This window comes from Mesocricetus auratus, unplaced genomic scaffold (genome assembly GCF_017639785.1).
Source record: "Mesocricetus auratus isolate SY011 unplaced genomic scaffold, BCM_Maur_2.0 Super-Scaffold_100007, whole genome shotgun sequence".
Taxonomy (NCBI): Eukaryota; Metazoa; Chordata; class Mammalia; order Rodentia; family Cricetidae; genus Mesocricetus; species Mesocricetus auratus.
In genome coordinates, this window is record NW_024429191.1 from 15,825,977 (window position 1) to 15,841,413 (window position 15,437).

The 15,437-nt window shown below is 46.7% G+C and overlaps 1 protein-coding gene across 1 annotated transcript in view; it reads left to right on the plus strand.

The window, feature by feature from the left end:
- Nucleotides 1-15,437, plus strand: part of Slit3 (slit guidance ligand 3) — a 571,841-nt gene that overhangs the window by 518,198 nt on the left and 38,206 nt on the right. Inside the window, exons 24-26 of the mRNA XM_040748452.1 lie at nt 9,076-9,147; nt 10,595-10,758; nt 13,313-13,437. Of these exons, the coding sequence (XP_040604386.1) occupies nt 9,076-9,147; nt 10,595-10,758; nt 13,313-13,437 (361 nt within the window). The remainder of the gene's footprint in view (nt 1-9,075; nt 9,148-10,594; nt 10,759-13,312; nt 13,438-15,437) is intronic.

Here is a 15,437-nt window from a genome sequence, read left to right on the forward strand (position 1 = left end):
GTCTTGGGTCAGCCTTACATGGTACTGGATAATAACATGAGGTGTGCAGAAGTCCCGCCTCCCGCTCTGTCCTCTGTGCAGAGCCCTTATTTATTCAGTGGGGTAAAGGCAATGAACTCTATGGGTCAGCCATTCCTGAGGTTCAGCACACTGGCACTCATGAGCCTTTAGCTAATCACTCACCCCCTCAAGTCTGCACTTTGCTGTGTGTCCCTGTGACTAAGCGATTAGGCTACACTAATGTGTCCTCCCTCTCATGAGCACACTATGATGGGCAGGCTGCTCACAGGTGCTCACTATGGCTTCAGAAGGGTGATGCAGCCTCCTCTGCAAGGGACTGGAGATGACAAGCTGGAAGGCCAGGTGCTATCCAAGCTCAGAAGGTTGACTCACAAGTAGCTTTTTCAAAGACCAAAAGTTTTAGGCCTGGGTGCAATGATGCACATGTGTAATCCCAGTCCTTAGGAGGCTGGGACAGGAAGAACACAGCCTAGACTATTTAGTGACTTTGAGTCTAGCCTGGGCTAGTTAACAGGGTCCTGTCTCGGGAAAAAAAAATCAAAGTTTTAAGAAGTTGCCAGCGTTTAAATACAACCAACAAATCCTGATATCCACCTTCTCTTGGGAACTCAAGAGTCCTGGCCATACTTGAGCTCTTCCTCTGCATTTTTGCAGACAGGATTACACAGACTGCAGCCTGTGTACACCCTCATGCCTGCCTGGTCCTGTCCTGCCCCTGAGCTGAGGCCAGCTCCATTGAGGCAGATGAGCTAGAGGGCTCACACAAAGGCTAGAGGGCTCCAGAACCCTTCTGGTTCCCAAGCATGGCTCTGCCTCTGCCCCTCCCTTCCTGTGTGTATTCTCACATATAAAAATCGGATAATGACGCTTAATTGCCTCTCCAAATCTTAGGGGGATTTAATGAGATGCTGCATGTAGAACACACATCACAGCTCTGGCTACTATGAATATGGGATAACTTTTGTTCTGCTCTCAGTGGGAGCTTGCTAGAGCCCGGGTGGGCGGGGGACACCGTGCTGCCCCAACTGCAGGTCCAACTTGTATACCTTTCTACCTTGAACTATTTTGCTGATAAAAGAAAGTTGCGTCTTTTTCTGCTATCACTTTTAAAGGATGTCCTCATGATGGTAGAGATGTCATCCTGCTCTTAAACCTCTCGCCTATATTTTTTTAGTCCATCATTATTATAAGAGTAACCACCATATTTGGAAAGGTCAGGCCTGGCCGTTCCTTTCCTGATCCTTTGCAATAGTACTGTGAACTTGAGAGGATGATACCCATTTTAGAGATGGGGAAACTGAGACCTGATGGTAAAGTAACTGGCCAAGTGTGTTGAGTCCAGCCTCCCGCCTCAGTGCCATCCACAAACTGCACCCAGCAACCTGGTCCATTCCAGAGGCTCTGGGCTGGTGTGATTTATTAAGACCTGCAAAACACCCATGTCAGCGACAACTCCCGCCACATGTCATCTGCACTGTTATTAAAAATCAATTCTCCGGGGGGCAAAGAAGTGCCCATACTGACAGTGTGCAATCTGTTATTGTCACTTATTTATTATCCACTTTCTCCAGGGAGCTCGGGAATGGAAACATCAGCGAAACCATTTCCCTGTTTCCAGCTGAATGCAATAGTGGATAGGTCTCATTCATCCAGCCCAAAGCCATACCGGCTCCCCCTTCCACTGCCTGCTGGCCCCTGTCCATCCCAACCCCAACCTGCCCCCCCCCAGTCAGTCTAATGCTGCTGGGCATGGGCTAGATGGCAGAAGACAGACCTGTCAGTTTTAACTGGATCCCCTTGCATGGACCTGGAGTTGTTCTGATGGGGATGATTTAAAGAGAGAAAAAGGATCTCCCTGTCCATCTGTCTGTTACCTGGGGTGAAGATGTTCATCACAGCCTGCCAGGGGCTCCTTGTGTGTCCTACCCTAGCTCCACTACCATCACGAGGTCCCAGGAATACATGCCTACATTCAGCAAGAGGGAGCTTGCTTCTTGAGTTAAGAGTCAGCATGCTTTAACACGGTCATCCTAGAAACAGTGGGTCTCGGGCATAAAACCGATCTCAAAACCTCCCACTCCACACAAGTACCTCAGTGGGGAGCAGCCATTTTCTGCATAAGGACCAATTCAGGAAAAATAACAGCATTTATGGGCCACATTTTTATGATATTTGTATCCTTTCTTCTCATAATTGCACATGTAGGAATTTACACTACAGAAAAACCCAAAATGAGGGGAAAGGTTCTATAAATCTGAGTCTTTGTTGCATTGTTATTTTTAACCTAAATTTTAAATATTACCTACCAGGACCACAATGGGGAAATGTATAAAGAGATTATGACACAACTAGTCGATGAAACGCAGTTATTAAGAGTGGTAAAAATGAAAACTAGACACAGCTTAGAAACGGGGTATTTAGCTATTGCATGGGAAGGGAAACTTAATTATATTATCTTGTAAACATTGACACCAATGAACAGAGACACAAGGGAACAAGAGGAAGAATGGCTTTGTGGCTGGCTCCTGTTACTCACTGAGCAGGAATGGAGACTGCTGTACGGTGGCAATTTAGGGAGCTGGGCAAAAGAGGGGGGCGGTTTTATTTGTTGGTTTGTGTGTGTGTGTGTGTGTGTGTGTGTGTGTGTGTGTGGAGTTCGTGTGTGTGAGCATAGGTACACATGTGCTGCGGCATGCCTGTGGAGGTCAGAGGACCTCCTCAATGTCCTCAACGTGGGACAGAATCCTCGGTTGTTCACTGCTGTGTTCACCAGGCTCACAGGCCTGTGAGCTTCCAGGGGTTTTCTTGTCTCTGCCCTCCCATCTTGCTAGAGAGCTGGGACGACAGAGAAACACTACTGCTGGCTTTAGGTGGGTTCCGCATATCTGTGCTCAAGTCCGCAAACCTCTATGCAAGTGTCTTGCCTACTGAGCCGCCTCCCTAGCCCCAGGTAAGTTTGTTTTTAATAAGGAATTGCATTATCTGTAGTGACGTGCATTCGTACATGCATGCACATTTATGTGTGTGTATGTATGTATGTGCATGTCTGTTTATCTATGTCTGTCTCTGTGTGTCTATAGGTAGTGTATATATGTATGTTTATCTATTTATCTGCCTGTGTCTCTTTCTCTGTCTCTCTGTCTGTGTGTGTCTGTTTGTCGAGTGTCTGTCTGGTGTGTGTGTGTGTGTGTGTGGGTGTGTCTGAATTTGCTTACTGTCTCTGTGTATGTGTGTCTATTTGTCTGTGTGTGTGTGTGTGTGTGTGTGTGTGTGTGTGTGTGTGTGTGTGTTAGGGAATGCAGCTGAGTGCATTTCAGAGAAGGCAGGAAAGTGATCAGGACCCCACGTACAAAATACTATGTGAGGAAAATGAATATTCTCTCTCCTTCCCTTGTGATGTGAACTAGATAGTGAGAACATTCTTGTGGGCACTCTTGTCCTTCTTTGGGGATCTGTGCACTCCTAGGGATCTCTGCCCCACACGGAGTCACATGCTTTGTGTGTGTGTGGTTCTAAATGTCAACCCCCAGCCCCACACCGGGGCACCTGGAATTAGTTAGGACAGGGAGGGCTGCCCCAACATGTGCAGAGGGAGAGACTGACACTGTCATCCCTCATCCTTCAGATCTGTAGCTTCTCATCCACGAAGTAAAACTGAAGGACAGTGTGAGGTCCTCCTACACCCACCCACTAAGGGCTCCAGATGCTCTTTGTTTGGTTACCTTCCCAGGAGGGCCTCATCGCCTCACCAGAGAGCTGGCACACCTCTGACAGCCTGGCAAATGCTGGTGATGAGCTGAAAGGTGGTGCTGGCAGCCTCCAGAACATGGTGCAGGCTCACTCCTTGAGAACAAAACCAAAAATAACCATTACAATTCAGCAGGAACTTCATAACCAAGAGGAAGCCCTAGAGATAGTCCTGTCTGAACTTGTCGCTTCAGAGATAGGGACAGAAAAGTTTAGGGCCTTCAGTGGACAAGCCGCGATGCTGACCTGGGAGATGGGCACAGACAGTAGGGGAGATGCTGGTGCTGTCCTCTAAGAGGGGAAACTGTCAAGCTGAGAAGCATTTGCTGAGATGAGAGCCGCAGGCCACAGTGACAGCATCACCACACTCTGCCCATCTCAAGGCTCTCAGAAAGAGCAATCCTTTCTGGAATGTCACCGCTGGTGTCTGTTAAGCCTTGGCTCTGCACTGCCCAAACGATAAGGGCTTCTGTGACATCATCATAGCCTCCACCCTGTTATCCCCATCTCGCTCATGAGTAAACTGAGGCTGAGTAAAGCGTAAGTGACTGACCTAAAATAATGCAGTTGGGATTGAACCCAAGACTAGATGATGCCAATGAGACTCACCTAAGTAGAGAAGGGAGCGAGGAACATTCTAGAGGTGACAACATGGATACCCTGTACAGAGACCTTAAGATCAAGGACAAGTATGGAGGCTGGAGTGTTGGCTCAGTAGCTAAGAGCACTTGCTGCTCTTCCAGAGGACTGGAGCTTAGTTCCCAGTACTCACATCAAGCGACTCACAGCAGCCTGGAACTGTAGCTCCAACCCCTTCTTCCTGTCTGAGCACACACACACACACACACACACACACACACACACACGCACACACACTCACACACACACACAAAAGAAATGTTTTTTTTAAGACAAGTTTGTGGAGAGGCTCCCAGGAACTTATAGGTGTGGCCCCGAGGCAGGGTTCATGTTACAAGCAGAAGAGTATGGCCAAATCACCATTAGTACAAACAGAACCAACCAAAGCTGAACTCTTGTCTCTGGGCTCCTAACCCAAGGGTTTTCTTCCTCCCTCCCAACCTCGCTGATACCTGTCTCCAGTCTCATGCATCTCACACTTGAAGATTGGGGCATTGTTGACTGAAAGTTGATGTTTTTCATCATTACCCAGAAAAGCCTCTCGTCAGAATGAAAGGGTTTCGATTGGGGGACGGGGGAGTGGGAAAGGGATGGAGTTGGCTGGGTAGGGAGGTGGAAGGATCGGGGAGAAAGAAAAAAAACTGATCAAAATATCCTGTATGAAAACATTTTAAATAAATAAATGGTGAAGTAGGATAGAGGACTTGGAACCACACTGCCAATGTTCACGATGTGTTACCCCCAGTCCAGAAATGGAGTCATGGGGCTCACTACTGCCTTAAAATTGGTGGAAAGTTTAATTACAGGCTCCTAATTTATATGAGCAATGCCTTGAGAGGACTGGCCTCAAAATAAGTTCAAGAAAAAAAAATGATCATTCACTAGGTCCTACAGCATTTGGGGCTCACAGCTTATTAAATATGTAATATTATAATAGGCCCTTCTTGACCAATCGAGAGGAGACCTGCTAAACTACCTTGGGGGGGCATGATCTCTCCTTCAGACCCCTGAGAAGTTCAGGGTAGACAGCGGTTCTAAGACTAGGAGAAGGGATGCCAGAGATGAGTGCAGCTGTCTTGCTCCTCAGCCCTCTTTCTTGCATGGGTTCCCCTGGTGGGTGGGGACATTTATCTTCTCAATCTGACCTGTGGGGGGGAGCATCCTAACAAGCTGCGAGGGCTTGCAAAATGAAACCTCCCACTCACTTCTGAGTTCCAGAGGGAGGCCCAGGGCTGTCTCTTATTGGTCTTAAAGGGGAGCTCCCACTGTCCCTCTGAAGGTGTAAGTGCACCTGTGCAGGAGTGAATGGGAAATGGAGAGAAGTGTTCGAGACTGGACGTGTGTGCGTATGCGGGAGCTACACAAAATGCAAACATGCAGGTCTGATGGCCGAAGTTTGTACCTCTTCAATGGACAGGAGCGGTAGAGAATGCAGGAGAGCAACCTCAGAGAGCTAACAGATGGGGTTTAGGAGAGGCAGTGAGTCCAGAGGTCAGACAGTGGCCTGGGCCACAGTACCAGTAGACTTTGGGTGTGATGTTGGGTTTTCAGTCTCCTCTGAGATGGGAGTGTAATCTTCCTGAGTGGCTAAATGTTACTAAAAAGATTAATGATGGCTGTAGGTCTTTTTGATGGATTCAGGCCTCTAGTTCACATGGGAACTCCAGGTACAGTCCCTTCCTGTGCTTCAGGAGAGAAAGGGGAGCAGGAGCAACAGGGCGGGGGATAGGAACAGGTCAGAACGGACCATGAGGCCATTCCTGCTGCCAGCATGACAAAGCACAATACATTAGACATACGTAAGACTGTGAGTCGGAGGCAGGCAGATCTCTGAGTTGGAGGCCAGCCTACAAAGTGAGTCCCAGGACAGCCAGGGCTACAAAGAGAAACTCTGTCTTCAAAAACGAAAAGACTGCAAATTCACTGACGTCACACAAGGAATGTCACACTAGTCTTTGTGCCACTGATTGCCCAGACCCGGCAAGAACTTAGCTAGGTCTTGCCATCTCTGTGCAAACTGTGAACACCTGGGCATTCAGGGGATCCAAGGTTCAGATAGCCCAGGTGTAACAAGGGGCAGGTAGGTTTTACACCGCTCCAATGATTCCACCATCTTCATATGATAGTTTGCTTTTAGCATCCCCTAGAACAGTGGTTCTCAACCTTACTAATGCTATGACCTTTAACACAATTCCTCATGTTTGGTGACCCCCCAGCCATAAAATTGTTTCATTGTTACTTCATAATTGTAATTTTGCTACTGCTATGAATCATAATCTAAGTATTTTTGGAGATAGAGGTTTGTCAAGGGGGTCACAACCCACAGGTTGAAAATTGAAAATGCCTGGTCTGAGTGTAGCACAGAGGGAGTGTGCTTACTCAGCATGTACAAGGCCCTGGGTATTTTACAGGGGAAGGGAAGTTATGCCCTTGCTGTAAGCTATAGAAACCCCTAGTCCCTTCCCCATGAACTGTGGTCCCACCACCAACAGCATCAGTGCAACAGGGAACCTTCAGAACCTCAGGTCCCACCCCAGACCCTGAAGATGTAGATCAGACTCAGAAATCTGAATTTTATGTCTTTATTAGCATATATTAATCACACGGAGTAATAGTTTTCATTGTGACATTTCCAAGCATGTATGTAGCATGTTCTAATCATATTCCTACCCCATTTTCCTCTCTTGTCCTCTTACCAGCCTTCTGGATCACTTTCCTCCTCCTTACCAACTAGTCCCCCTTCTAATTTCATGTGACTTTTGTTGTTCTTTGTGTGACACCATAAGTTTCCTTAGAGCTATTGACGGGAGCATAGCCCTAACCCTAAACCCCAAACCCTAATGAGGGATTTTTTTTAATACTTTTAAATTTTTACCTATTCATTTTATGTGTACTGGCATTTTGCCTGCCTGTGTCTATGCACCGCATGTGTGAGTTATGGACAGTTGTGAGCCACTGTGTGAGTGCTGGGAATTGAACCTGGTTTCTCTGGAGAGCTATCTCTCCAGCAACCTAAAGATCCTCAGGGAGGGGTGGAGCCCAACAGCCCCTCCCTACCCATTTAGGGAGAATGTTGATGGGTCCTGTCACTCAGTCTTGTGCAGTAAATAATCATAGCTGCTTTGAAGTCAAGAAGGCATCAGCCATATCCTGTCCGGAAGTCAGCCTTCCACGCCGCTCCCCCCCACTTCCTCCAGTTCTTAGGAGTTTTCTGCCCTCTCTTTCACAGTTTTGCCTAAGCCTTAGAGGGGGTCATATCCATTTCCATTTACGGCTGAGCCCTCAACAGTCACTTCCTCTCAGCACTTCGGTAGTTATGTCTCTAGTTACCACTGGCCACTGCAAAAAGAAGTTTCTCTAACCAGATCTAACAGCAGCACTGAACTATAAGCATAGTTATCTAGAAGACACTTTAATGGAAACATTATGTCCACTTAGAAAAAATTAAAACAAAACCGTGTATGTGCCCCCCACATGACCTCTCCTGTCACAGGATTTTGGTCCAGTAGCACCAGACTTGAATTCCAGTGTGCACCATGCCTCAGTTCTAAACAGAAGGTGGTCAGTTACCTGTCTCCCCCTGCCCATAACTGACTGGTTACTATTGTACCAGTGGGCACATGTTGCCTGGTAAATCAGTTCAGCCCTATAGAATCCAAGGTGCACAATTATCTCCCAGCAGCCTGTGCAGCACCGTCTGGCTCTATGAGAGTCAGCCACTGAGGAGAAAGCTTCCAGTTTAGCTCCCGCTTGACTTCTCCGTGCCCTTGAGACCAGAGCATGTGGTGTCTTCAGCATTCGCGTCTTCTCACCTAATTCTGATGGGCAATTAGCCACACTTGCAGATACCTGTATCGTTTTAGGGTTCTTAGAGGAGGCAGCCAGCCCATGATAGCGCTGGATTTTCACTTCCTAATCTGTGGTTTCTGGCAACAGCCACATCCACCCATACATGGTCCCTCCATTCGAAGTCTTTTATTGTTTATTTTTAAAGTAAGTAAACATGAAGTTTCCTGATGACTTTTTCATGCATTTTTAGTTTTGGTTTATCCTACCACCGTCATCTCTCTCCTGTATCCTTGTCCCCCATCATCTCTGTCCTTCATCAGTTGGCACTTAAAAAACTCTAGATTCTTTCTTCATAGTCTAACATGCACCAGCCCCTCGTGTGACAGTCTGACTGGTCATTCTCATTTGACAATTAGAAACTGAGGCTCCAGAGAGAATAAGCCATTTTGCCCAAGGCCATACAGCTGGGAAGTGCCAGAGACAGTGTCTGAAAGCAACCTGGCTCCAGAGCAGATTGCATTAGCCACAGTTTATCAAGCACAAGACATCATAGCTGAAACTAATGGTTCTGTTAGGTAGATGTGGCTCTCGGCTTCTCGGGTGTACAAACTGAGGCCCAGAAGAGTAGTTTATCTTACCCATGTTCTACCACCAAAACGAACTGCTTTCTGATTCTCACCCAGGTTCCTCCCCAAGCCCTCAGCCCCTCCACCCCTGCTACTGCTGTAGACGGGGCAATGTCCATGGCCCCGCAGCAATGGCAGTGGCAACAAATATACCACTAGCTGTGGGGCTGTGGGAACCATGGAAGTGCGGCTGGGCTGGGTGAGTGTGTTGGTCCCAATGGGGTCACTTGCTAACCTGTGCCTTCTGCCTCAGAACTCTCCATGGCAATGACATTTCCAGTGTTCCTGAAGGCTCCTTCAATGATCTGACGTCCCTCTCCCACCTGTAAGTAGCCTCTTTCTTAATGTACATTGGCTCAAAACAGAAAATGGTGATGGTGACAGCCACAGTGTCGTGACTCTGTATTCTTTCCTCATGTTAGGCAGATAATCCCTCCATATGCACAGGGGGGACTGGCTCCAGGAGCCCCCAAGAACCCACAGATGCTCAAGTCAGTTATGTACAGTGAGGTATCATATACATAGAAAGCCACACATCCTCCTGTGTACTTGAAGTAGTTTCTGGACTATTTAAGATACCTACTACAGTGTAAACACTTTGTAAATAATGGTTATACTCTATATTGGCTATAGAATAAGGGCCCAACTAAAGTCCAGGTTTATATGGGTTCACTATAGATGAAACTTTTAAAAGCTGTTTTGACCCATAGTTGGTTGGGCCTTCAAGTAGGTAACCTGACATTCAGAAAGCTGACAGGAACTTATTTTGAGAGAATGTACACAGTGTCTAGTTTCAGAAGCCTTCAAAGGTATCATCAATCCTGGCAAGCAATGTCACTGTTTAAACCCTAAACATGCTCAATGAATTATCTGATGTGTTTCTTATAGCATTAAGGTGCTTTATTCCCTTATATGTGGTGAACTTGAGACGAAGGCAAGTTAAAGGATTCATCCCCAGGCTGCACAGCCAGCCAGTAGCAGAACCATAGTCCAGCTCCAGCGGTGCCTTGACTCCAGCAGGCACATTCTGTATTCCACTCTTATTCTGCTCAAGGAAACTGAGACCATAAGTAATAGGTGACGACCTGAAAGTCACCCGTCATGCCAGTGAGACTTCAATTAGAGCTCAGTTTTCCTGACTCCCAGCTATCCCTCTCTTCCCTATCTAGCGCCCTCAGGTAGTGTTGTCTTCTGGATACCTGTCTCTGTTGGTAAATTCGTAAGACTGCATTCCTCCTCTGTGTAAATTTTAATTATTTTTATGTTGTGTGAAGAGGCTACAATAGTGATGTGTATACATCCTATAAATCAAAAATAGAAATGCTAAAGAATAGGAATTTTTTAAATGAGTCATGGTGGGTTTTTCCCAATAACTTTGGAGAAGTTTGGGTTCAACTGCAGCCCTGTCCTCTGTATCTTCAGAACCTTCTTTGAAGGATCTGTCTTTTTACAGACCCTGTGCTTGAGAGCCATGTGAGCAGGGGCTAGAGGGTCCACAATGCAAGCCAGGATTGGAGTAGAGCAAAGGACAGAATTTTCCAGAGCACTGAGAGCAAAGCTTCAGAAGAGGGGTGTCCCTTAGGTGGGGATGGAACACCCGCTGATCTGGAAATGGACTCCGGAAACTTTGATTTTGCCTGGTGGGCTTGTGTTCTAGTCTGCACACCAGACCTCTCTAATTTAGTTTCAAAACCTTGAGTTTTCAGGGAGCCACGCATGGGGAGCCTTGGGGCCAGGTCAGGCAGGGCCTAACTTCCTCTTCCTCCTTCTAGGGCCCTGGGAACCAACCCTCTCCACTGTGACTGCAGTCTGCGTTGGTTATCAGAGTGGGTAAAGGCTGGGTACAAGGAGCCTGGCATTGCCAGATGCAGTAGCCCCGAGTCCATGGCAGACAGACTCCTGCTCACCACTCCCACCCACCGGTTCCAGTGCAAAGGTAGGTGCTGCCTGCCCACCACATCTCTGCCCTCACGGGATCTGCTGTGTCTCCAACATCTAAACACATGGGACTTGTAAAGCCATAGTCTATCTCATGCACATAACCTAAGTAGCATAGGTATACTGTATACTTTATCTCCATTTATAATACATTGTAAATTCTGTATACAAAGTTGTTATACTGTATTGTTTAGGGAATAATGGCCAATACATAATTAGTATAGACACAGTTTTATTCCAGATATGTATTATCTGTAGTTGGTTGAATCTTCTGATGTGATAGATTTTGTAAATACAGAGGGCTGACTGTATTCACTGGCTCCTTCTTCGTATATTTTCCGTGGCTGAGAACATCTCTAACTTTGCATTGGTCACCAAATAATATTAGCAACCTCATTATACTATTCTCCCTCTGTGTCTCCCTCTTTGTCTCTGTCTCTTTGTGTGTGTGTGTGTGTATGTGTGTGTGTGTGTGTGTACGTTTGTGTGTGTGTGTGAGAGAGTGTGGGGGGGGGAAGAGAGAGAAAGAGAGCACTTGTGGGAATTGGTTATGTCCTTCCATCATATGGACACCAGGGACTGAACTCAGGTCCATAGACTTGGCAGCAAGAGCACCTTTACCCATTGAGCTATCTTGTCATTCTTATACATGTAATTTTTATTGATTCACTATAATAAACCACTTCTGTGTTCTTATATGACAGTCTATATTAAACATGTTTTATGTATCATTTTATTTAGCTTTTATTTATTCTGTGTCAGATTAATCCTCCAACATTTCTATGGGTAGATATTTATAATACCCTCATGTTAAATATTTAGAACAATTAAGCCTTAAAGACACTGAATGTGTTTTCCCCCACTTGGTGGTGGTGAGGGTCAAACCCAGAGCCTTCCCACTGAGCCACATCTGTATCCCAAATTAATTCATAAGACCACATCAGCAGGCCCCCAGGTTTTTCTAACTCTAGATCATGGGCTTCTGACCACCGCAGTGTGACTATCTTCCACCACAACCTACTCAACTGTCTTTTGGTTTAAAATCTTCAGTGTTCATATCCCCCACCCCTTATGGTGAATGCATGAAGGTGTTTCTCTGTTTAATACTAGATCCTTAGATAAGAGTCAGAGACTCAAAATGACTGACTCAAAATATGTGTTCCTCAAACAGTTTGCAGAATTGACTTCCCAACAAGGTGACAATCAACTCGGGCTCACATTAGCACCCTCCAAGTGCCTTTTTCTTATCGAACCAGGTTCTTTTGTCTTATTTTATAGCCGGGGCATCTCCTTTATTTTATCTGCCTTTAATTTTGAGGCATCCTGAATTTAATTTCAGAATTTATTTTCCATTTGCAATGATTCCCCTTTGCTCATCTCCTTTAACTTCGCTGTGCCCCCCCATGACTGCTGAAAGTGGGAAAACAATTTTAATTTTCTACTTCCTGCTTCTGAAACATCTAATCTGATACTAGAGGGACGTGAATAGCTATGGGCAGGAGACACCTGAAAAACTTTAAAAACCAAGGACAGGGGATGTACCTGGATGGCACTGCCTAACACATATACAGTCAGGTTGGATCCCCACTGCTTGCACAATAATATTGGTTCTGGGTCCCACAATCTCCATTTTGATTAAACTGGTGTGAGTTCAGCCTAGGCATGGGAAGTAAGCTGATTCTGACTGGTCCTTGTATGTCCAGAGAAATCTTTGTGCCCCAGGAACCCCCTCAATCAGAAGCAAGCATGGTCAGGTGGCTCTTCTCATTCTCAAGTGACCCCCCTTGGACCTACAGGTCTCAGAGCTCCCTGGGACCCTTCTGTTAGTCCACCCACAAATGGTCACTCACTAGAGTGAATTTCAACCCATCTCCAGGTTGACGGCTGATATTAAATAGGACATAGATACCCATGGCTCATGCTCAAAGCTGTTTGTAGCAGTAGACATAGTCCCTTTTTGCAAAGCTCTATGTGGGGGCCATGACCTCCTTTCAGCCCTTACCAAAAACAAAAACAAACAAAAAAACAAAACCCACAGGAGATGGTTGAAAGTTCAGTGGGTATAAAAGGCAATGTGTTCCTGTCAGCACCTTTCTGTGGCAGCATTATCCCTAAGGTCTTGCAGGAAGGACTCTCTGTGTGTGCCTTTGGCTTTGGCTTTTCTCCTTGGCTATTCTATGGGAAAGGGCTTGGCAGGGACAAAAAGAAGGGAAAAGTCAGAACAGAGCCTGTGCCCAGAACTTCCTGGAATAGAAGATACGCAGGAGGGTTCTAATTATGGTGCACTGTTTGCAGATTAGCACCCAAATCGGATCAGGCTAATTACGGTAATTGATTTGACTGCAGAAGTGCTTCTGTATGATGTCCCACTGTGATTCTTACTCACTGGACAGTGGTTGAATTAATGGGACTTTGACCAGATTGGATGTACAACCTCAAGAGAGCCAGCTGCCCTCTGGGCCTCAAGATGGGAGAGAGTCAGAGCAGAGGGGACAGAAGGTGAGTTAGCCTACTCAGAGAGCTGCCATCCACACTCTGATTTTGCTACCCAGGGCCAGTGGACATTAACATCGTGGCCAAATGTAATGCCTGCCTCTCTAGTCCGTGCAAGAACAATGGCACATGCAGTCAGGATCCTGTGGAGCAGTACCGCTGCACCTGCCCCTACAGCTACAAGGTAAGGCGGGGGGCTCTACCCACCACTCATGCATAGGCTCTGCCTTTGTCCTAGCTGCAGGGGAGAACCCGTGCAGCCGCTGCTACCCAGAGTAACCCAGGTAACTCTACAACACATGTGACACACCCCCTAGGTGGCATTAGCCAATAACATCACTATTCTCCTGCACATTGGTTAAGGCTAAGGTCTGTCAAAGAGAACTCGTGAAATTTTGGCAAGAATGCTTTGAGATGAAAAGGAAATGCTACCTCTGCATTTTCTTTATGAGTCACAGGGAGACTGCAACCCAGGGAGGTAAAGGGTCCTTTAGCAAAGGCATCCCTTGAACCGCAGTATCCTGACTGCCATTCCAGGGACTAAGTGGATGAAGGACTCAAGGACTCGATGCCCTGGGGCTTCCAAGCCTATCTTCATAGTTGGCAAGCCCAACAAAAGGATTGAGACTCCCTGTTCTCCCATCCATCCTAGCAGAAATCCAGGCTACTTCCAAGACAATCTTTTCCCGTTCTTCTTACCCAGCACACTCCAGAACAAGTTACACTGTCTCCCTACTAATATGTATGGAGTGTGTGCCACGCTCTCTGCTTGGCATTTGACTCACCCCTTCTCCCAGCAAACCTATGAAGAAAGGTTATTACCGATATAAAAACCAGGCATCAGTAGGCTAGGAATTAAAACTCCAGACTATATGGTCCCAAAGTCAAAGTCTTTTCACCTGAAGAAGTTCTTGAACAGCCAGGCCCCTTTCAGGGCCTCGCTGGGATCAGCAAAGTTGTGGCTCAATGCTCTTCCATGGGACACTCATCCCAGCTTTCCAGGTACCATCTCAATGCACTAGACGAGTCAAGAGCCCAGGGCAGCCCGCAGGCCATCGTGTGCACCATCCGCACAGGCTGGGTGACGGAACACAGTGTCTGCATCACCAAGGAACTGTGCATGTACGGCAACAGCCTTGAAAAGCAGTTTCTGGAGAACAGTTACCTGGTGGCTTTCTTGGCTACACCCTGACTGCTAGCAGACGATGTCAGAGTGCCATCTATGGGCCTGGAACAAAAAAGCCCAAGGATTCCTTTTAAAGATATCTGTCCCTGAAGCCTTAAATTTAGCAGAGCCCCAGAGCAGAGATTGAGAATGACATAACTCAGGCATGGGTCAGCTAGAGTTTTCTAGGGATATGTAGCCATTGCTGTTGGCCTTCTGAAAGGCGGGGCCCTTAATGAAGCAGTTGGAGTGCGTTATCTCACACAGCATGCTTAATCATCCAGATATCAGTTCTTATCCTCATTTGAGAGATGAGCTAAGACTTGTAAGCACAGAGAACTCATGCATGCGCCACCACCCACAGAGCACAGATGCAGAAACCAGCCTAGTCTTCCCTAGTAACTGGCTCTCTGTTCACCTTGCCCTCCCTTCTGAGAGAGGGAACCATCACGCTCGCCCGCAGAGTTGTAACAAGGTTAAAAACACATCACGTTTGCGCTTCGCCTACCTTGGTGGCAGGTTTAGAGACATTCCACACGACCTAACAATCTTGCTACTGTTCCAGGATTTGGGGAAATAAAATATATCTGATACTTTTTCCACCACTTAGTCTCATGCACATATGTTTGGTGGCTCAGAGCGGTACTTCCCAAGCTTTCGTGTGCCCAAGAATCTTATTAAAATCTAGGTTCTGGTTCATGAGAGCTGGGGTCAGGCCTGATACAGTATATATTTAATAAGCTCCCTTGGGCTGCCCAGGCTACTAGTCCATGGACCACACTTTGAGTAGCAGGGTCTCTGAGTGGTTCCCCAGCCGCCTCTGACCCAGAGATTCCAATGAGGGAGCTGCTCCTAGACTCTTAAAGAAAACCAGTAGCCTAGATCCTGTCAGAGAGGGGAAAGGGAAGTGGGCTGAAGTACAGAAGGAAGACAATTGAGGAGCATCCCAATTCCCACAGATTTGAGCAAAATGCAGTGAAAGAGAAATAAGTTGGGCTAATTAGGCAGACATTGGAAAT